This window comes from Rhagoletis pomonella, unplaced genomic scaffold (assembly GCF_013731165.1).
Source record: "Rhagoletis pomonella isolate Grant_MI unplaced genomic scaffold, Rhpom_1.0 Rhpom_scaffold_00014, whole genome shotgun sequence".
Lineage (NCBI taxonomy): Eukaryota > Metazoa > Arthropoda > Insecta > Diptera > Tephritidae > Rhagoletis > Rhagoletis pomonella.
The window spans coordinates 3,548,568-3,572,750 of record NW_023458568.1 but is presented as its reverse complement, the minus strand read 5'-3'; the positions used below and the strand labels follow the sequence as shown (position 1 = coordinate 3,572,750).

The 24,183-nt window shown below is 35.5% G+C and overlaps 1 protein-coding gene across 4 annotated transcripts in view; it reads left to right on the top strand.

Moving 5' to 3' along the window:
* The window catches only part of LOC118749180 (glutamate synthase [NADH], amyloplastic-like), a 546,416-nt gene that overhangs the window by 375,597 nt on the left and 146,636 nt on the right, over positions 1 to 24,183 (top strand). For all 4 annotated transcript variants that reach the window (XM_036483956.1, XM_036483955.1, XM_036483958.1 and 1 more), the window contains one exon: positions 13,597 to 14,888. In XM_036483956.1, coding sequence (XP_036339849.1) covers positions 13,597 to 14,888 — 1,292 coding nt within the window. The remainder of the gene's footprint in view (positions 1 to 13,596; positions 14,889 to 24,183) is intronic.

The following is a 24,183-nucleotide window of genomic DNA, read 5'->3' as shown; positions in this document are numbered from 1 at the left end:
AGAAGTATATGCCCTTTTTGGTTCCAGAGATATTGATAGTGTAGTGCTTACTTCAGCTGAAGAGATAGCTACCACGCGTTTTTACCAAAATTTGCAGAGAAAAAAAAAAATTTTGCGGTATAAATTACCACTTGATACGCACTAAATTATATCGTGAGGTAGAAGAATAAATAAAATAAGAACATTTGATTGTACTTTTATAAATATACATATTTTTTTAGGCGAACGTAAATGCGGAATCACTCGATGTCCAAATCGATAATGAAACCTTTGAATATGAAGTATGTGAGATAGGGCTAGCCATTAGAAAAAAGAATTAACTCGATTTTCTGAATCACCGAGCAATTCTACATAGGAATTGGATAGTGGCGTTTGGAGAACCAAAACCAAACTAAAATTTGTGATCCAGTGTTATTATTCTCATGTCATCGCAATAAATAAAATTAGAACATTTGATTGTACTTTACATATTTTATTTATTTTTTTTTATGCGAATGTAAATGCGGAACCACTATCGATTTTCAAATCGATAATGAAACATTTGAATATGAAGTATGTGACATTGGGCTAGCCATTTCGCTAGGACTCAGAGTAGGGATGCTAAATTATGCCGTAAGGTAGAAGTATATGCCCTTTTTGGTTCCAGAGATATTGATAGTGTAGTGCTTACTTCAGCTGAAGAGATGGCTACCACATGTTTTTACCAAAATATGCAGAGAGATTTTTTTTTTTTTTTGCGGCATAAATTAGCACTCGATAAGCACTAAATTACGTCGTAAGGCAGAAGAATATGCGCTTTTTGGTTCAAGAGATATTGATAGTGTAGTGCGTACTTCAGCTGAAGAGATTGCTACCACATGTTTTTACCAAAATTTGCAGAGAAAGAAACATTTTTTTTTGCGGCATAAATTAGCACTCGATAAGCACTAAATTATGTCGTAAGGTAGAAGTATATGCGCTTTTTGGTTCCAGAGATATTGATAGTGTAGTGCTTACTTCAGCTGAAGAGATAGCTACCACGTGTTTTTACCAAAATTTGCAGAGAAAAATTTTTTTTTTTCGCGGCATAAATTAGCACTGGACAAGCACTAAATTATGCCGTAAGGTAGAAGTATATGCGCGTTTTGGTTCCAGAGATATTGACAGTGTAGTGCTTACTTCAGCTGAAGAGATGGCTACAGGTTTTTACCAAAATTGGCAGAGAAAAAACATTTTTTTTTTGCGATATAAATTACCACTCGATAAGCACTAAATTATGTCGTACGGTAGAGGTATATGCGCTTTTTAGTTCCAGAGATATTGATAGTGTAGTGCTTACTTCAGCTGAAGCGATGGCTACCACATGTTTTTACCAAAATCTACAGAGCACTAAATTTTTTTTTTTAGTGGCATAAATTGGCACTAGATAAGGACTAAATTATGGCATATGTGCGAAGCCAGTCGGTGAATGTTGTACTGATTACTTCAGGGACCTTTTTGTTGAGCGACGTTAAACCAGCAGGGCTCATCCCCGGGGTTCGGGCTATATTAATGTTAATTAGACGTAAGATTTTTACGCTTGTTAGGCTTAATAGATTTAAAATAAGCAGTTGCCACAAATAAATGCACGTATAATAAAAAAAACTTTGCTTTTGATGCAGTGGCCGCAAAGAGCTTATATGTATTTTAGCTTCAAGTTAAAAAAATGTTTGTTAGTTTCTTGTAAGAAAGATTCAATAGATAATTTTGGAGAAAAAAACTTTATTAACTGAAAACTTCCAAAAATGTTCAAATAATACTTCTGAAGGAAAATTTTTCTTGTAGAACTTTAACAGCATGGTACTGCTTGTTTACGTTCCTCATTTTATTGGAACATATTTTGTTTGAAAACTTTTCATGTATACAGCGCTCCACATCTTCACTTATCTTCCTTCCATGCCCTCTTTGTTAGAGTATAAGTAGTTTACATATTTGAAGAAACTTCACAGTGAATCAAACTGAATTCCGATGCAGATCTTTAGTATAAATGAATAAACGACATTATTCACATTCATTTTATTATACTAAATGTTGAGCGGTTTTCGTTTAGCGAGTAATACTGCTTTTACTAGGTTCCCGCGGGATCAACACAGCGACATGTTTGATTAGAAGGAAGAACAAAGTAAAAACACATTAAAGAGTTCTGTAAATATGTGTATGGTTGCTGCATTAAAGGTCGTGAAAGAGTTTAATAATATTTTGATCATGAATGGGTTATTTTACTAGTTTTATATTCAATCCTTAATTCTTCTTATTTGGCGCTGTAACCGCCTAAGCGATTTTGGCCGAGTTCAACAAAGCACGTTTCTTTTCTGTGCCAATTGACGCCAATGGGAAATGCCCAGTAAAGCCAAGTCCTTTTCCACCTAGTCTTTCAATCTCAGTGTGGGCCTCCATCTTCTTCTGCTATCACCAGTGGGTTTCGAGTTGAATACTTTCAGAGCTGGAGCGTCGGTGTCCATTCGAACGACATGGCCAAGCTAGCGGAACCGCTGTATTTTAATTCGCTGCACTATGTCCAGCCGCTTCATCTGATGTTGCCATATAACAGCACGAGCATGACGAGTGACTTATAGTAATGATCAGGGCCGAAGAAAATAAGTAAGAAAATAATTAATTTTAAGCGCATAGATAAGCACTAAAACTTTGGTAAATATGCTTGCAAATATCCTCGCAAAACAGCAAAATTTAAGTACAGTTTAATGTTTTTTTTTTTATTCATTTTATTTCAAGTATTCGGTAGGCTCAGAAGGCGCAGCAGTTGAGCGCAACCGTTGCTATAAAAATCAGTGATCGTTACGCGTCTTCTGAACGGCTTGATACATTAGCTGTCAAATTCAATTCTTAAAGGTACATAGCAACATGTTGTATCAAATGATCAGAAATTTATTACGATCATCTAACACTAGGGTTGCCAGATTTTTTATGCGCGAAATCAGTACATTAGACTTTCATGCTAAAAAAATCAGTACTTTTCAGTACATTTTTATTCAAATCAAAATTATGCATGTAAGTATCAGAAAATACTTTAAAACGCCAGAGTAGTGGGTTTTAACAATATTTTGGTATATAAATAAAATATAGTTCATAAGAAAAGTGTTATTCATTTTAACATGAGTGTACACATCATTATTGTTACGACGTTTTTGAATAGCAATAATGAGACCATTTCCATCTTCAGTGTATAAATAGTGAAAGAATTCTATATTTTTCAATTTAAAATTACTTTTAATATGCAGTTCACCCCAAAAAATTTTAATTAGAAGCCGGTTTTTTTCTTTGCGCCAGGAAGAAAACTTTATACTTAAGATCCTCTCTGTTGCTTCGTTTTAGTGTGGTAGTGAAAAAAAAAAAAAAAAATTACATATTTAAGGACTTCATCTATAATTCCCTCATGGCTTAATTTAATTTTTTCAACTACGCAAAAACTTTGAAAGGCTAAGAGTTCGCTAATAAGAGTATCTAACTCTATATCTTGTATGCAAAACTCTTTTACAATGTGAGTAAATTGTGAAAAAAAGAATTGTAAGTTATAGGCAAAAGCCATTCGAATATTCAAATTTGTTGTTATTAAACTGAAAGTTATTTTCGAGATAACTAGCAACACCCGACAAAAAAACGTCAGTTTTCTTTTTAGATAATTAAACCTCCAACATATCGAGGGCGTATATTCAATACCTTCTGTGCATTTTTCATAAAAATGAGGTTCTAATACAAAAATCCACCTAAGACTTAACTGTCATCGGTGATGTTAATTCTGACCTTGTATCACACTTGACAGAAGAATTTACTTTTAAATTGCAAAGTCGGAATTAACACCAGTGATGACAAATAAGACCCAGATCACGATCCAGAAAATAAAAGTCGCGCCATTTGCGGACCGCTAACCCTCTCTTTGTCGATTTGACAGCATCCACCCAATCGCTGACGTCATAACATACTTTTGTTTACATTCACTGTGGCCAACTTGATGCTTTTCGCGCCAAATTTAGTGGGTATTCAAAACGCGAAAATTTTTGAGTTTGGTGCTTGGTGCTTTTGTTTTTAGTTTGAAGACACCAAATTACAAAATCTGAAAGAAATGGAAGCAAAATTTATAGCAATCGTAAGTGTGGTAAGCAACTTTACAATAATTTTAACAAAATCATGGCACAGTGACATAAGCGACAACAAAATATGTGGCAGCACCTTCAATCATGCCAGAAAAAATCGACCGTTGTGCAAGAAACATTGATTTTTATTAATTTGAATCGGAATCCTTACAATAAAATTATGTATGTGTATAAAGTCCATAAAATATACCAATAAAAATTTGGTGCTTTGTCAAATTCAAAACTTGGCAATACTGCCTTTTGTTCGATGCTTCCTCTTTTTCTTGTCGAGTTCGTCTTGCTCTCTCATTCTGGTATTTTTAACGTCACGGCCAGTTGCTCTCAGCTCGATTGGCGCAATCTTGTATTCTATCATTCTTGGATCCAGATAGGTTCTAACATCACAAAGTTGTTTTTGTGAAAATTGCAGATAGAGGCTATTGAATATAAGCCCTCGATATTAGATTGTTCCACAAGCTACTTGTAGAAAAACTCGAGCAAAGTTCAAACTGTGAGCGTATATCAAAGAAACTCCAAAACTTATGTGTAACTCGAAGTTACTTCGAGTAGTTTGTGGAACAAACCTATTATCGCAACTGGTACGTATCGACGATCCCACTGACTCAACCAGTTGCGTACGCACAATGCTAAGTTCGCCTTGTGAATTCTTATTGCTTTTTCCACTAGTAGTTCAGCCAACTACAATTAAGCGCAGCTATTCCAGTGCTATTTAAACTTGATCATGTGGTTGTTGGTTTTGTTGGTTTTTGTTAATATTTCTATTGTTAGAATGTTTAACTTTTAGGTGTGCTCGTCTTTAAGTTATTTGTTTTTGTTATTTAATGGCTTTATAACAATTATATTCAACAATTTTTATTGAGCTTGAGGCCGTTTTTAATGAAAAACTTATTGTAGAAAAGCAGGAATAATTTGAAAAAGTGGTAGAAATGATAGCTATATCGGAGATCACCACATTTCCTCATCAGACTTCTTTCAGTAGGATTCAAACCGACGATACCACTGACTCAGCCGGCGATCCCACTGACTCGAAAAAAAAGGAACAGTCCAGCGCCTTCGTCTTGGTCTGCAGGCTGTATCGGAGATACAGCCGCTATATTTAAACGTAGAATACGTGGTATGGTTAAGAGCATATCCAAATCAAAAACGAAATCACACACTAAGAAAAAAAGGGGTTTTCCAAAATTTTACAAATTTACATACTTCTAAGTGAAAAGAACTCAATGAGAATATAAGCGAAAGCCCTATTTTTATTTTTATTTTATACCATTGTTTTTTTCTACAGCTGACTGAGATTTAAAGATTTGAAATTTTGAACAGAAAAGATATTTATTGAACAAACTTAATATAAAATTGTTTGAGCGCTTGAAAGAAATTTAATTCAAACTGAACATTTGAAAACACATTTACATGTTGTGGTTGTAGCTAAGGGCGCAGAGATACTTGTTACTATTTGTTAACTTTCGGGAAGACTCGGGTTCGAATGCTGTTAAACGCAAAATATAAATTTTGATTTTTCTTAATTACGAAAAAGTATCAATAAAGTACAGAACGAAATCATATGCAGACGAAAAAATCTCAAAAAAAAATCGACAACTAAACCTAAAAAAATATCGATAACAAAATCGATATAAAATATCGATAAACCAATCGACAAAAATATCAATAAAAAAATCTATGAAAATATCGATAACAAACTCGATAAGTAATCGATAACAAAATCGATAACAAAACCGATAACAAAATCGATAAAAATATCGATATCAAAAGCGATAATAATATCGATAAAAATATCGATAACAAAACCCATAAAAATATCGATATCAAAATCGATAAAAATATCGATAACAAAATCGATAAATAATCTATAATAAAATCATTAACAAAATCGATTAAAGTGTCGATAACAAAATCGATAAAAATATCGATCATTATATCGATAAGTTCCGAAAATATCGATAGAAAAATAAATAACAAAATCGATCATTATATCGATAAGTTCCGAAAGTATCGATAACAAAATCGATAAAAATATCGATAACAAAACCGATGACAAAATCGATTAAAATGTCGATAACAAAATCGATAAAAATATCGATCATTATATCGATAAGTGAAAATATCGATAGCAAAATAAATAACAAAATCGATCATTATATCGATAAGTTCTGAAAATATCGATAACAAAATCTTTAAAAATATCGATAACAAAATCGTTAGCAAAATCGATAACAAAATCGATAAAAATATCGATAACAAAATCGATAATAAAATCGATAACAAAATCGATAATAAAGAGATAACAAATCGATAAAAATATCGATCATTATATCGATAAGTTCCAAAAATATCGATAGCAAAATCAATAACAATATCGATAAAAATTTCGATAACAAAATCGATAAAAAAACCAACGAAATATCGATTATATCGATAAGTCCCGAGAATCCCTAAAATCCCGAAATAGTTCCGAGATTGAGTCTCTGTGCCTTTATCTATATCCTTTTCTCTACAACTACCTTTATTTTAATCTTTCTTCCTCTATCTTCATCTATACTTTTATCGGTATCCTCATCCGCATCTTTTTCTTTATATTTATCTTTGTTTTTATTTTTATGTTTATCATTTTCTTCATATACATATTCCCCTTCACCTTTGCACTTATACATATATGTAAAGTGTTTAAATTTACCTTGGTCTTCATGTTTGCCTTTATCTTTACTCAACTTTGTTTTTGTGTTTATTTTTACCTTGGCCTTTATCCTTTTTTTTATCTATGTACGTCCTCACCTTTACTTTTATTCTTGGATTGGACTTTTTCTAAATGTTGTTTCACTTCGAAAAGTCTTCGCGTATTATGCATACATGTGTTCATATATGTATGTACATATATAATATGTATGTACATATGTATGTATAGACATACATAGATTACTAAAAATAGAAACAGATCCACATTAACTGCAATCAACATATGTACGTATGTATGCATTTACATATGTACACACGCTGCGATTAGGTTATAAATAGCGCGCCTCTGTTTATCAAAAGCCGCATTACATACGCATACATACTTTTTGTCTCCTTCCCACACTTCCAACATATGCACGTGTTTGCAAAATGATGACGAGGTGATTTTGTATGGAAAATCATTTATGCCCATATAGTTGAATAAAATAAACATATATAGAAGATATCAACCAATACTTCCCATATACCAAACGAAAGGAAACTCTTGAATTTTTGATTAAAGAAAACAAAAACAAAATCATTCGAGCGGTTTTCGAGCATTTTGGTAATGAAAAAAATTTGCAAATTTTTTCAACAATTTTTTGCCTTAAAATGCTCAATATTTGTTAAATTTATATAAAATTTGTACCCGATAATATTTCTACTGCTCCAGAGAACCTATATCCCGAAAATGAAAGTTATATATGCCAACAATAAGTTGCTAGAGCACTTTAAATGCTCAAAATTGACCCCAAAATAAGGCAATGTTTACCGTTGTTTTTACGACAGAAACCGAATTGGTTATTTACAATATCTGTCGACAGGTTTGGAACTTTATCTTTGAAACGCCACACTTTTCTTTGAAATCGCTTTATTAGTTCTCGTGCAATAAGCGTTTTTGTGAAGCTCTAAAAATTACAACTACAACATTTGAACATAGCCCCCATACCTTAAGGTAAGACGTATTCTACGTCAATAAAAATCATTGTAAATTACAGTACTATATAGATAAATTTAAGTGTATTTGATTTTCATCAAGTGTTTCAACCCAGCAAAAACGTTACGTTTTTTTGTAAGCGCTTACTTTTTGTATCGATGGAGCAACGCATTACAATACGCCGCAAGAATAAATTTTTTACTTCGTCGTTTGCCCACTGCATTACTGGTATGTTTTATATATGATAGGCTGTCTTCCGAAACGTATCAATACAATGTTTGGAAACTGTTATACTGCGGTATTCAAACTATTTTTATTTGCAGAGTTGCGACACATTGCAACCATATACATTGCATATTTTAAATATTCAATATAGCAATGAACTATTTCTCTGATTTTTCCATTTTTAAAACACCAATGGTAACCAATAACAAACGAAGCATCAACTTTGTTTCTGATGCGCTGATTGCTCTAGCGATGCGTTTCGATAACTTTTCGGATACGTTTTGTAAAAGTATACATTGTCAATATTTTTTAGTTCGGCGTTGTGGAACATTTTACTTTGTACGTATGCAAAGCAATTGACTTTTGGAAGTCAGCCATACTATTCGTAATCTCGTAATATATCGATAAATTTAAGTGTATTTGATTTTCATCAAGTGCTTCAACCCGACAAAAACGTTTCCTTTTTGGGTAAGCGCTTACTTTTTGTATCGATGGAGTAACGCATTACAATACGCCGCAAGATAAAATTTTTCACTTCCTCATTTACCCACTGCATTACCAGTAAGCATTTTTACAATTTCTCGCTTACCTCCAATGACATGCCCAGGTTAAAGTAATAGCTGAAATACATTGCCAGCGAACGGCGAACTCACCACAGTGTAATTCACGCTGTCAAAACAACCGCAAGCATATGAAATTAGCACAGCCAATGCGAAATACGAAGTTCGCTCGGCGGCGTTTCATGGCGATAGATTTATTTCTATCGCCCTGCTGGGCGATGACATCTGTACGTGCCAAAGGTGGCCGTATTTCTTTTTTGATTTCAAAGTTTTAGAAGAAAACACCATAAACACGAATTATTTTTATTGTTTGAAACATAAGTTGTAGATTTGCTCAATCTGGCTTGAAATAATATAATTAATAATAATTTCTCTTTGTTTTGCATTTACATTTGTTATCATTTCCTCATTTCTAAACATGGTTTCATTTTTTCTACATATGGTCACCCAATTTAAAAAGGCGACCAAATGGTATCAGCTTTTCTCGTTGCCGCTGTAATTATGTTTAAGTAGGCGAAATAGCTGGGCGAACGATGAAAACCAGCATCGCCCAAATGCGCGAAGTTTGCAATCGCCGGTATTGTATTTCAAGAATAATGTGTTCTGTAAACTAGAAGGTATGTGGCGAATTTCGAAAAGCGCTTACCAATCGAGATTCACCACTCACCTTCTAGTTTAGAAAACACATTAATTTAACCTGCGCATGTCATTGGAAGTAAGTGAGAAACTGTGAAAATGCTTTTCCACTGTATTACCTGTAATGCAGTGGTAAACAAGCAAGTGAAAAATTTTGTCTTGCGGCGTATTATAATGTGTTACTCCATCGATGCAAAGCGTAAGCGCTTACCAAAGAACCAAAGTTTATGCTGGGAAAAGTTAGACGAGGAATAAACAGTTAGATCACTGTGCAAGTTTTAAATTTTGAGCAAAGATTTTGAAAGCTGAACCCACTTAATTGGGACGTTCTAAATTCAATGGCATCCCCCGTTTTACCAAATTGGCTCCGGTTTTCGAGATATCGGTACTTAAAAATTTTATTAAATTTTAACTATTTTATAAATAACTGCGTCAGTTTTGAAGTTATTTTACTAAGATCTTGCACATAGCGGTTTTTTAATAGTACCTTAATTATTCCTTAAAATTATCGAAATTAAAATTATCAGCCATGAACTACTTCAAACTCAAAAACTATTTTGGGTTTAGTGCCTTTGCCGTGCAGTTAATATAGAGCTATCTGTTCGACCAAAACCAGAGATTAAAAGTTGGTGCGGAAATCCTTTGCGTTGCCTGTATGTAAAAGAAAGATTAAATTTGATGTTATTCCGTTCTTGTACATTGGTGATAAGTCTCCTAAATTTGTTTCTAAAGTGACTAATCTCGGTTTTGTTATAAACACTAACCTAACATGCACTGACCATGTTAACTCTAAGGGCCGGTTACTCAATGTCTGGTTAACGCTAATCCTCGGTTAAACATAGTTATCGACGTTACCGACTCCCTGTTGTATGCATGGAGTCGTAGACGTCGATAACGATGTATAACCGCAGATTGGTGTTAACCAGACATTGAGTAACCGGCCCTAAGTCTATTATACTTTAAGAAATTTAAGAATGTCTGCTACTTATACGCCATTAATAGTTAGGCGTAAACTGGTTATTCAATTAATATTGCCGATTATCTGCTATTCCGAACTAGTCTACAGCAGCCTGGATTCTCAATCTTCTTATACAATTGATGTAGTATTCAATCATGTTACTCGATATGTTTTTGGGCTATCGAAATTTGAGCGAATATCCGACTGGAAATTGTATTTTTTGTAATTCGGCTAATGATGGATAAAGATCCTAGATATCTATACGAAAAATTATCCTTCTCAAAGTCTGCGCGCCTTACTGACCCAAGAATGATAGAATACAAGATTGCGCCCATCAGAGAGGATTTTTGAGATTAAGTTTTGTGTGACGTCACACTGGTGCATTTGCGAGAGATAAATGCCAAAACGCGAGCAAGAATGGAAGAAGAAGAAAAAAATGTTCAAGTAAAACGTAAACAAGTTGCACGAGTGTGACGTTATACAAACAGCGATTCTGTCAAATTCACTGAGAGCGGAATAGCGGTACCGAGATGGGCGCTACCTTTTATTCTCTACATCGTGTTACTGACCTGATTATGTCCAAGTACCATTATCTAACGTCTGTAAGACTATTTTTCGTCAATGCTATTCCCACCTGGAACACGGTTCCAGGACATATTCGCAACAGTCTAAATTAAAGCAACCTTAAGAGTATTTTGTATTCTCATTTTAGTTAACTTATTATCAGTTGAAGTTCGCTATCTATACGGGAAAATCTAAAAAATAGGTACACTTTCCAAAAAAAAGAAATTATTTTTAAATTTGTGAGCACACGTATGTTTTATATACCATTTTATTCGCAATCTCTTAATAAATCAAATAATATAACAGTAATTAATTTTCATCAAGTGCTTGAAAATTGGACGAGGAATAAACATGAAATAGAAAACAAAAGAATAAGTTGGGTTCAAATTACGCTGTTCAAGTTGTAAACTTTGAGCATAGTATTTGAAAGTTGAACTCACTTAATTGGCATGTTCTAAATTCAATGGCATCCCCCGTTTTACCAGATTCGCTCAGGTTTTCGAGATAACGGTAATTGAAAATTTGATTAAACTTTAACTATTTTATAAACAACTCCCTCAGTTTTGAAATTATTTTACAAAAGTTTTGCACATAACGGTTTTTTAATATTACCTTAATTATTCCTTAAAATTATCGAAATGGTTTCACTCCAAAACAACTGATTACTCAGATATATGTTTTTGCGATATAACTCTAACTTCATATCTGAATAATAAATTGTATGCGTGCTATATGTTAACGTGAACCTATACTAAATTTTTACCCGCTTAATTGGATGAGTTATGACGCAAAACAACGTCTCTGAACAATCAGTTGTATGGGAGCTACATGTTATAGTAAACCGATTTTGATGATTTTAAGAGATAGCGTAGGTAATATTAAAATACAATCGTGTGCAAAACTTCAGTAAAATATCTTCAACACCGAGGGAGTTTTTTTTTTTTTTAATAGTTAAAATTTAAGCAAAGTTTTAAGTACACATAAGTAAGAGCAACTATCAGAACCTTTGTTAAAACAGATATATTCTGACTACTAAAAGGGGCATCACTAAAAGTAGTAAATCACGGTTTGTACACACTTCTAGAAAAAATTTGTTTGAAGCATTTTACAGGTATATGTAATTTTATAAGGACTAGTAGTTCTAGAAAGATTTAGATCGTTTCGACGTATTTTCCAAATGTGCCTTCAATTAAAATTGTTTTGGAATAAAAATTACGCTCAAGATCGCAGAATATTTTATCTTTAAAAGTTAGTTTATTCTAAAACCACAAATCTTGCTAAGGTACTAAATTATTTTTAAGTGTTTGTAGAATACAATACCTTTTTAGAAGGTGTTCAAAATGAAACGCTTCAAAATCTAGACGCGATAAACCGAAAATTTTTAAAATTTTGGTAAGAAGAGTTACAAATTTTGAATTACTTGCCATTAAGTTATTTTTTAAAGCACATTTTAGTTACCTACTACATGTGAGTGTCCACGTTAGTACTAGTTGCCCATAAAATTTCAAATCAGTATATTGTGTGCTCCAAAAGTCATGACATAGTTAACTTTTCACCACTTAAAAGTTACACAAAAAATTCACCTGTTTTTAATATTTTTTTGAATGGAAACATAACTATGATAAATAGCCCAGTAAAATTAGACTGTTTCTTAAACAAAATGAATGCCAAAAGAAATTTATGGGCGAGACTGTGAATCCATGATCTACGTGTCAAATAGAAGTAAACTGCATCAAAAAATCGCTGTTACAAATTTTATTTTTTTTTCTTACCCAATTTATCTAATTTTACTGGGATAATCGCTTTGTATTTTACGATCCCGGCCGTGTTATAAGCGTCGTACAAAAAATTTTGGTATACAAGTGTGGAGAACGAAACTCTCTAGTTTAGAGGTTTGGGATTTTATGTATTTTCAACAGAAATTGTCAAAAAATGGCGAAAGCCGTGACACTATAAATTTTTTTTTCAGTTTTTGCTAATTTTTTACTATAAAAAATGCTATTTTTAAAAAACCTATACCGTAAATGTGGGAAATTAAATTGTCTACATAATTGTATTTAACCATTTTTTACGAAAAATGCAAAATAAGCTTGAAAATTGGAAAAAACCCAAAAAAACTTAAATCCAAGATGGCGGATGTTGCCAAATGAAATTTAGGGGCAAAACTGTGGATCCATGATCTACGTGTCAAATAGAAGTAAACTGCATCAAAAAATAGCTGTTTCTTTTTTTAATGTTCCTACCAAATTTATCTAATTTTACTGGGCTAAAAAGCTATGCAACAAAGTGATTCAACATTTTTTCAAGTCTTCAAATATACGTCTATGATTATATCCAAAAGCAACCAGCTTGATATAGTTTACAGCAATGGAAATAAAGCTAAATAACACATTGACCCAAATAATACAAGGGATTAAAAAAGGATTATTTAGGAATTTAAATAATCTGAGCCTGCATAATACTTAAATGGCATGTAACCGTCTCGAGTGTTTCATTGATCCTAAAAAATTATATTCACCTCAAAAGGAAAGAACTAATTTTTGTATGTGTAATTCCTAACTGCTCGACTCGGGATATCTTACAATTGTCTCAAAGAGGGGATATTCCTAGAGGATCATTACTATACAAATGCTAAAATTTAAATCTCATTCCGGTCGCATTGCAGGATTTTTTAGTTTTTGACTTGGTCTAATGTATAGTCTGTAAATTTCATTAAATACTAAATGTTAGTTTTTGCTTTTGTGAAAAGTTATTTTCCATTTTTAAATCATCTAGCTCTATAGTGTATACTAGTTATATCGTACATATTTTATATCTAAGTGTCTTTAATATCTATCTCGTTTCCCTTTTACTTTGCAGAAAAGAAGCTCTTGGTTCAATGGGAAACGATGCTCCACTTGCCTGTTTATCTGCTTTTCAACCACTACTTTACGATTACTTCAAACAATTATTTGCTCAAGTTACTAATCCACCCATCGATCCATTTCGTGAAAAGGTTGTAATGTCAATGCAAAGCCCTATAGGGCCAGAAGCGAATTTACTCCAACCATCTGTTAAACAAGTACATCGCATTTGGTTACAAAATCCGATTCTAAGTATTCCTGACACAAATGTATTGAAGAGTAACATCCACAGGGGATGGAAAACAAAGGTTTTGGATTTAACTTATGAGTTTGAAAAAGGAGTTAGGGGCTACGTGGATTGCATTGACGATATTTGCCGCCAAGGTTTCGATGCCGCTTCTTCTGGTTATCAATTGTTAGTTATTTCGGATAGAAACGCTGGTCGTGGAAGAGTCCCTGTATCGGCATTGGCTGCATTAGGCGCTTTACATCATTTCTTAATAGAAACTCTTCAACGGATGAAGGTTGGAATTATAGTAGAAACAGCTGAGGCTCGTGAAGTCCATCACATTTGTGTATTGCTTGGCTACGGTGCAGATGCAATTTGCCCTTACTTGGCTTTTGAATTAGCACAAGCGCTTCGGGATGATTGTGTCATTAATTCCGATGTTAATAATAAGCAAATTTATAATGCTTATGCCAAAGCTATCGAAATGGGTGTAGCAAAGGTTATGGCTAAAATGGGCATAAGTACTCTACAGTCTTATAAGAGTGCTCAAATTTTTGAAGCTGTTGGAATAGGTGAAGAATTAATTAGTAAGTGCTTTCGTGGAACGGCGAGTCGGATTGGAGGTATTACTTTGGAAACAGTTGCAAAAGAAGCTATAGAACGGTACAACATGGCATTTGGCGATAGATTATTTGACACTCGAATTTTGCGAAATCCTGGTAATTATCATTGGCGTAATGGAGGGGAAGCTCATATAAATGAGCCTGCTGCTATTGCAAGTTTACAAGAAGCTACGTTAAATAAAAACTGGAACTCATTTGAAGCGTTTAAATCGACAACATTAGACAGTGTAAGGAAGTGTACACTCAGAGGACAACTCGAGCTCGTTACCGATCAAAATAAAGTAGATATATCGGAAGTGGAGCCAGCATCAGAAATTGTTAAAAGATTTGTTACGGGGGCCATGAGTTTTGGTAGTATTTCTTTGGAAGCACATCAGACACTGGCTATTACTATGAATCGTATTGGAGGAAAAAGTAACACCGGCGAAGGTGGTGAAAATTCAGAAAGATATTTAGGTAAGTATTTCTTATTAGGTTTGGGTAGTTCTTGAACTAAATGGACTAAAGAACAAGTTCATCTCACTAGTTCGGTATTTTTATTGAACTAAATTTGTCAGTGCTACTATTTCTCCTTTTGTATCGCGATCCCAATATTCGTGTGATATGTATGTATCTCATATTTACAGGTACGTTTTAAAACGCTTTCGCTTTGTTGCTACTTCAGTTTCTTGCGAAAGAGGTTTTTCAGGGCGGGGCAAATATTAAACTAGCGTAAAACGCTTTTGAAATTAAACACGCTTTCTAATTAATTGTTTTTGCATTCAGCTTGCTTAATAAAATAAAATTCATTTTCCATTTTAAGAAGAGCTATAAAAAATTGGTTTCATTTGGTGGTCTTCAAGCTTTACGGGCAATAAAAATGTTAAATTTGGAGTTTGTGGGCTGAAAATCATGTTGCACTTTTTGAATAATAGGCGTTTTTTAGAAAACTTTTACGTGTGTTTTGCTGTGCTTTTCGAAGTTTGAAAAGAAGCAGTCAACAAGGATGGAAAGACACCACTGTTTAGACTTTTTGCTGCAAAATATTATTAAGGGGATGATACCCGAAGTTTTTTGTTGAAACTTATACGTTCCGTTCCGTAGTCCGGGAGTTAACGACAAACATTTTCGGGTAATTTTCGCAAGCCTAATTTTTTGTCAATGAGGTATTCGAGTAACGTACGATACTAATTTGGACGGGGGTTAAAATTGTAACGATAAATAAGAAAGACAAATTTATAGCCGCGTACGCGAAACTTCTTGTACGTATCATTTGACATAAAAGAAGCTAAAAAAATATCGTCTGCCGTCTAAATTCTAAGGCAAAATCGTCTGCTACCCACAAAAATATCGCAAAAAAAAAAACAATTTATTTCCGCAAAGACGAAATTAATTAAAATGCTTATTTTTATAGTAACAAAGAGAAAAATAATAGTCTGCCGCCAATAACATACAGCGAGATTGTCTGCCAGTGAGTTATTGGCCAAAACGCTTAAAAATGTTAGAATGATAGTTACACAATCGGAATTGATTGAAATAAATCTATATTTTGTAAATTTTTGCGTTTATTTTAACAACTATAGTCACATTCAACATCTCTGCTTCCTTTATATCGTGGTTCAAGAACATCATTCATCTTTGCGGAAATATATATATTTTTTGCGATATTTTTGTGGGTGGCAGACGACTTTAGCCTTCAAATTTAGATTGTAGAAGATATTTTTTAATCTTCTTATATGTCAAATGATACGTACAATAAGTTCCGCGTATGCAGCTATGAATTTTTTGGCTTAGATTTTGCTATAATTGTAACCCTCCTGTAACCCCCTACCGCAGATATGCGGTGGCAGACGTTCAAATTAGTATTCTACGCTACACGCATAACTAATAGAAAAAATATAAGCTTGCGGAAATGGGTTAATTAAATCTGTTGTTAACTCTCGGCCTATTATACCTAGCCTAATTATAAGCAGTGATGGGCACACTTAAATACTTTTGTACTTAAAGTACCAGTTTGGGTATTAATACCCAAATACTTAATCAGACTCATTGCGTAAGTCGTAAATTAGGATAAATTGTACGATTCGACAACATCGGCATTGTCGACTGTCGTGCTAAAATAAGTAAACGACGAAAATCGTCGAAAACTATGCAGTGCTGCCAAGTTTTTCCGAGTGGAAATTTTAGGCAATGACGTGAAATTTTCGATACCATTCGACTCTCGAAAAACGACTTGCTCGCAATGAGGCTGAATATTGGGAGATGTCTAAATATTCAAGTAGAAAGAACTTAGATATTTAGGAGTATGCTAAATACTTCAAATAAAAAATACTTAGGTAAATATTTAGTTGCAAAATACCCGAGTAAACAATACCTAGGTATTTAGGAGTTTCCTAAATACTGAAGTACAAAAAACTTAGGTATTTAGGAGTTGTTAGATATTAAAGTATAGAAATGCTATTTCTATATGTCCTTATTAACTTAAAAATTAAACAAATACAAGTTGATTATTACACACAGAAAATTCTGATTGTTATCGTCGCCAGAAAATACGTTGAATAAAGTTAATTTCGGTTAATATAAACGAATGTCACAAAAGCTCTGTTCGTTTACTGCGCCTTTTGAAGTTGCCACTTAACTACTGCGGCAAGTGTTAGGGTTGGTCCCTACACCACCCCTTTCCAAACCTAGGCGCGGAGAAATGTATCCAGGGTAACTGCGTATGTTGGTGATGCGTCGCTGCTAACTCGTCCCTGGTGAAGTAAGCCGATTTAAGCCTGTCAATGGACACCGTGACTTGTCTTGATCCAATCAATATTGTATACGTCTTGGGGTACCTGTTTACGACGAGGTACGGCCCCTCGTACGGCGATTTCAATGGCTTGCGGATAGTGTCATCATGTAAAAATAAGTGACAGCAGGATCTCAGATCTTTTGGCACGAAAACGGTGTGCTTTCCATACTGTGAAGTTGGCGTTGGCCTAGCCATTTCGAAATGTTGTCGCAAATCCCACAGGCAGCTCTGCTCATCTACAGGGGCCTCCAGGAAATCGCTGGGTAACTGGATAGGCTGTCCGTAGAGCATCTCTGCTACGTATACGCCCAAGTCCTCTTTCACTGCCCGTTCGTAAGCCTAAAAGAACGATGGGTAGGACGTTGACCCAGTTCCCGTATGCAGCGTGACATCTGAGGGCGGCTTTCAACACCTGATGCCATCTCTCCGCGAATCCTTTCGCTAGAGGGTGGTAACTGGTTGTATGGATGTGTGTGAAGGCAGAACTTGTTTTTGAAGTCGTCCAATCTATAGTATTTTTAATGAATGAACTCCACTTTCAGCTAAAATGTCAAAACTTTAACCCTCCGTAAAAAATTCCGAACCTCCTCTTTCATAATATATAGGATTGGTTCGTGTTGAGTGACCAGTGTTGTTGTACAGTGATACTGGAATCACAAAAGTTATTTATGCAGGTACAAAGACACTTAAAATTTTAATAGTTTACTCTAATGCACTATCTAAAGCTAGTTCATCTTAATAGGCTTCAAAATCATTGCAAGGCTCCAACTCTGCCTCCATAACATACTGAATGCAAGCATCATCTTCAAAAGAGTTGTCTTCACACGTTTCAGTCTATTAGTTTGAAGTTGGTGAATATGCTTTTGCTACCAAGTTTTTACCACTTGAATATTGTTGCTGTGACCGTAAAAGTTTAATCCGCCTTTGTGCTCAATAATGTTTATGAATAATTGTGAAGAAAGTGCTTGGGTTGACTTCAGTGTACATCGACATGTGTGTGTTTTATCAAAACTATAACGAATTTTCGCATGAAACTTTACGAGGATGCTAAGAAACAGATATGTTTACATAAATTCTCACTATTTGTAATTTGTTGTTTAAATTGTTTGCACTTCCGCTGGCAAATTTTCAATTAAAAAGTGCAGCTATCACTTATATTTATATTTCCATAAATGCACGATCTTTTCTATGTTCCCGTGTGATTTGTATATGTTCATTAAATGTATTTTATTTTATTTTTTAACAATATAAAACGTGTTTAGTAATTTCGCTACTTTTCTTCAACAAAGTAAACAAGCAGACAAATCAAAATGGCTGTATTGCTCGAACAGAAGGGTGCTACCAGATGTTCGAAATTTGAGGACAGTAAAATGTCGAACTTGTATTTCATAATGACCACAACATAAGGGTATATTTGAATATGTGCTTTTTCAAATAACAACCCCAAAAAAATTTTCAATTATGGCCATTTTTTAATAAAAATGTATGTTTTTCTTTTGAAAAGCTTTTAGAAGTTATTAATTATTCTTATTAGCTTTAAATCAACTCGTTTTTAATTTTTAAAATGTAATTATAAGTATTTAGAGAATGTACACTTTTTCCATACTTCTTGCATTTTTTAATAAAAATAAAAAAATGTTAAAAAAACGCTTGCGGCGCTATGTTTTTTTTAAATAAAAGTCAATATTTTATAAAACCTAAAAATTCGAGTAAAAAATTTATTTGATATTACTTTTGACATTATTCAAATCGTCTGGCAGCACCAACTTCGGTGTTCAGTTGCTACCCTCGCATGTTTACTACTTTTATATATATTTTATCGTGGTTATATTAACAAAATCGGTGTTTGGTGTTTGACACTTCTTTGACAGCTCAACTCCGCCATTTAATATAAAAAATCCTCACGGAAAATTTATTCATGATAGGAGGAAAGGGAAAAGAGAAAAAAACTTCCGGAGAGTTTCTGTTCAGAATCGGCCTGAATATATCCCCGGTGCCAGCACCACTCTTCTTTGAGTCTGCTATTTTGCCAGCCTTCCTTGCATAAGCTGTACGTATACTTTTTATTTTTGTTTTTAGGTCTTCAATGGAAATTTTTACCTCCATCTCACTTAATATTGCCCGGTGAGCCTCTTTCCGGGCAAGGTTATTCCGGTACGCTTGCACGTGGGGTCCCATAAACATGGGTGGTGCTCATAGCATTCAACCGGTTTTATTATATTATTTCTATTCATTTTATACAATTGTCTATAAAAATTATGAAATTATTTTAAATTCTAAAATTGACAACTGTGAGGACCAAATATCTCTGAGGAATTCGACCCTCACAAATACCGACCACCATAGCACCAGAAATCGGCAAAATGACAATACACGTTGCCAAAGTAACGCAACAGCAACACAAGTCAGAGCAGCTAGCCACGCAACAAGCCACAGCAACACTAGTCATAGCAACACCCGACAGCCTCTTCGTTACCAAGACAACGTAACATCACACAGCAAGATGTAGCTGCACGACCACGCAACATTAAGCACACAGTCGATTAAAGAAGCAACACGACGGAAAAGTACTCACTCAGCACGAGACTGTGGTCGTGAATGGGCGGCTATTGGCAAGGAGTAATTTCATCTGCGCCGGCTTGAATCGTCGGGCTTGACTTCACTTCTGAAGCAGCTGCTGGTAAGGGCGGTTTCTTCTGCGCCAGCTTAAATCGTCGTGCTGGACGTCACCTTTCAGAGTAGCAACGGCACAGGCTATGCACGCTTCCACCACAGCCTATCGTGAACCCGCGTGCGGGTGACACGCGATCGCACCGCCGTCAACCGAGGCACATGGACAGCGCGACCAGAGCGCTACTCGCCGGCGTCAGCATTGTGGCACTCACCGACGCGACTAGACCGCTATTCTCCGGCGCGACCAGAGCGATACTTACCGGCGTCAGCAGCGCGCCTTTCACCGGCGTTGACAGAGCACCACTCACCGGCGCGACTAGAGCGCTACTCTCCGGCGTCACCAGAGCGTGTGAAGACCAAATATCCCTGTAGAATTTGGCCCACACAAATACCCGCCATCAAAGCAGCTAGCGTAAGTACTAGTAAGGAGCTAAATAACTACGACGAACTACTAACTACGTCGTTGACAACACCACAAGACATCACCGCTCGGAAGTAGAGAGCACCAAACCGGCTTCGATCACTCTCTGGCGCGACCAGAGCGCAAATCTCCGGCAACTCCAGAGCACCACTCTTCAGCGCGAATCATCGACGTTACAAGATCGCCACATACCGACGCGAACAGAGCACTACTCTCCGGCATCACCGGAGCGCTACTCATCGGCGTGACCCGAGCGTTTCTCAACTACGTTAACTGAGCGACCCTCATCTGCGCGACCAAGAGCGCCACTGGCCATCGACGCCAGGGCGTGACCAGAGCACCATTTGTCAACGTTAAGAGCGAAATACACCACACAAGCGGCTTGTCAAACATTCTTCAAACCTACTTTTCCCATTTCGCCATACACCATGCAAACATGACTCGTTCAAGCAAAGAATTTTAGTTTTCTTCCAGTTCGCAATGCTAAATATTATGGTTTTCTTTCATTTTCCTCTCTTACGTCCTTACTCGGTGAAAATTTCGTTGCGAATGAGGCGATTTTGCTATACACAACGCAAGCGGTTTGATCAAACATCAACATGGCGGCCAGAAAATCAAAAAAATTTTGATTTTTGCTCAAATTTCCCTCAAGCGGTTTGTCAAACCTTCAAACACCCCCATACACAGCACAAATGGCTTGAAGCAAAGGGAAATTTCGCTTGGTTTGTCAAACCGCTTGTGTGGTGTATTTCGCTCTTTAGCAACGCGCCACTCATCGGCATCAGTAGAGCGCTGCCCACCGGTACTAAAGTCACGCCACTACGGAATAACGGTCCAGTAACGGAAACCTGAGCCGTTATCCTGCCACCGGAAGCGACATTACTGACCTTTTCCACCGTGATCTTTTTTTTTGTTATATGTTTATAGTAAATAAGTAAGTTAGTCATGAAAGTACGATTTATCGGAGCTCCAAAACCTTCAAATTTATTGTAACGGACGCTGGACACGGCGAGTATACCCCAGCGTTGTAGAAGAAGCGTCGGGGCAACGAAAACGCTTCGTTTCAAGCGCCACTCACCAACGCGACCAGACCGCTACTCTCCGACGTTAGCTGAGCCCTACTCACCGACGTTGCCAGAGCGGCGCCACTCATCGGCGGGAGCAAAGCGCTATTCATCGACGAACCCAGAGCACCGCTCACCGGCAAAAACGACAAAACACGATTTTTTTTTAACCCTCAAAATACCGTTCAAATTGTCACTTTTTAAAAATTTTTGATTTTGGCTCCCATTCCACCAGAAAACACCATACTTAATACACCATTAGCGTTTTTTCTGAAGATAAATCTTAAGACTCGATTTTTGGGACATTGGATGCTGTACCCGAGTGGCCAGATTGAAAAAGCAAAGCTTCCTTTAAGCTCTAATAACTTGTAAACTATCAGCTTTCACAAAATAATTTATATAACAAAAATGGTTATACTGGTCGATATCTGTACGAAAGTGCAGCATTTAACCCTTTAATGCAGAGTCTGTCATATATGAAACGCTTTTAAACCCTTTCAAGGCAGAGGAAAAAGGTTCTCAATATGCTTTTGAACGTGCTTTTTCTCATGTTGCCGTAGATATTAATAGTAGAAAATTTGTCCATAGTAAAACAATAAATAAAAAAAAAATAAAAATAAAATATTTAAAATAAAAATAAAAATATTAAAAATAAAAATAAATAAAAAGTACATTGAAAACATATTGAGAACCTTTTTGCCTCTGCCTTGAAAGGGTTAAAAAGCGTTTCATATATGACAGACTCTGCATTAAAGGGTTAATTGCTGCTTTTTCGTAAAGAAGTATAACCATTTTTGTTAAATACATTTTTTTCTGAAAGCTGATACTTTACGAGTTATTAGAGTTTAAAGGAAGCTTTTCTTTTGTCAATCTGGCCACTCGGGTACAGCATCCAATGTCCCAAAAATCGAGTCTTAAGATGAAATAAAGAGAAATCTTTCAGAAACAGTGCTAATGGCGTATTAAATATAGTGTTTTCTAATAGAATGGGAGCCAAAATCCAAATTTCAAAAAAGTGAAAATTTGGACGGTATTTTAAGGGTTAGGTTATTTTTGTTGTAACTTCTCTACAGTTTTACTATAAAAAAAATTTCATTGCATTACCTCTTTTCTAACCGAAGATCCACGATTTTGAAAAAAAAACTCGTGTTTTGTGCCTATAGTGCGGCGCTAGTAGCGCGCCACTCACCGGCGTTATTAGAGCGCTTCCACCACGGCATAACGGACCTAGTTAAGTAATACATTGCGGCTGGCAATGTCGCCAAAGATCAGCTGATGCCATCGCGCCTATCATGGCCAGGTGCGAAAGTGGTCAATAAAGTACGACGGTGGACGAGACCCTTTAGCATGGAGCGATTGGAGGGGTTGTAATAGGGGGGGCCCCCCTATGTTTGTGTCTTTACTTAGGCTGAAACACCTCCAACAAATTATATTATAGAATAAATACCAATGTTGTAATATCTAAATTTTAACTATTTAATTTCATACGAATAATAACTCCTATATTATTTGACAGCATGTCTTTAATACTTCAAAGCACCTATTAACATAAATGCATTTTTCCAACGCAATTATCATATTTTATTTTCGATAAAGTTTTGGGTTTTACTTTAAGGCATTCTTGTTTATTTTCATTGCAAAGACTAGGCGAACTGGAAACGGAAGTCTTTTAAAGGCACCCTGAAATTGTGCATATGGAAACTGTGCATACGAAATAATGCATATGAAAAAAACCGAAATAATGCATACGAAAAAAACCGAAATAATGCATATATGCACAGTTTCGGTTGAAAACCGAAATAATGCATATGAAAAAAACCGAAATAATGCATATATGCACAGTTTCGGTTGAAAACCGCAATAATGCATATTAGAAAAACCGAAATTATGCATATGCACTCTTTCGTTTGAAAACCGAAATAATGCATATGAAAAAAACCGAAATAATGCATATATGCACAGTTTCGGTTGAAAACCGAAATAATACATATGAAAAACCCGAAATAATGCATACATGCACACTTTCGTTTGAAAACCGAAATAACGCATATGAGAAAAACGAAGTAATGCATACATGCACAGTTTCGGTTCAAAACCGAAATAATGCATATGACAAAAACCGAAGTAATGCATACATGCACAGTTTCGACTCAAAACCGAAGTAATGCATATGACAAAAACCGAAATAGTGCATACATGAAAACGAACTTCTTTCTGAGTAGGCGGCCTTCGGCCGCGCTTAGGGATTATAACCCTTACTAAGTAGAATTCTCCTTTCTGTGTTGCCGGAAAAGGGGGCCGGAAGTACTTTTGCGCAGAACTTCTTTCTGCGTAGGCGGCCTTCGGCCGCGCTTAGGGATTATAACCCTTACTAAGTAGAATTCTCCTTTCTGTGTTGCCGGAAAAGAAGGGCGGAAGTATTTTTGCGCAGAACTTCTCTCTGCGTAGGCGGCCTTCGGCCGCGCTTAGGGATTATAACCCCTACTAAGTAGAATTCTCCTTTCTGTGTTGCCGGAAAAGGGGGCCGGAAGTACTTTTGCGCAGAACTTGTTTCTGCGTAGGCGGCCTTCGGCCGCGCTTAGGGATTATAACCCTTACTAAGTAGAATTCTCCTTTCTGTATTGCCGGAAAAGAAGGGCGGACGTATTTTTGCGCAGAACTTTTCTCTGCGTAGGCGGCTTTCAGCCGCGCTTAGGGATTAAAACCCTTACTAAGTAGAAGTAAATAATTCATATTAGAAAAAACGAAATTATCCATATGCACACTTTCGTTAGAAAACCGAAATAATGCATATAACAAAAACCGAAATAATGCATGCAT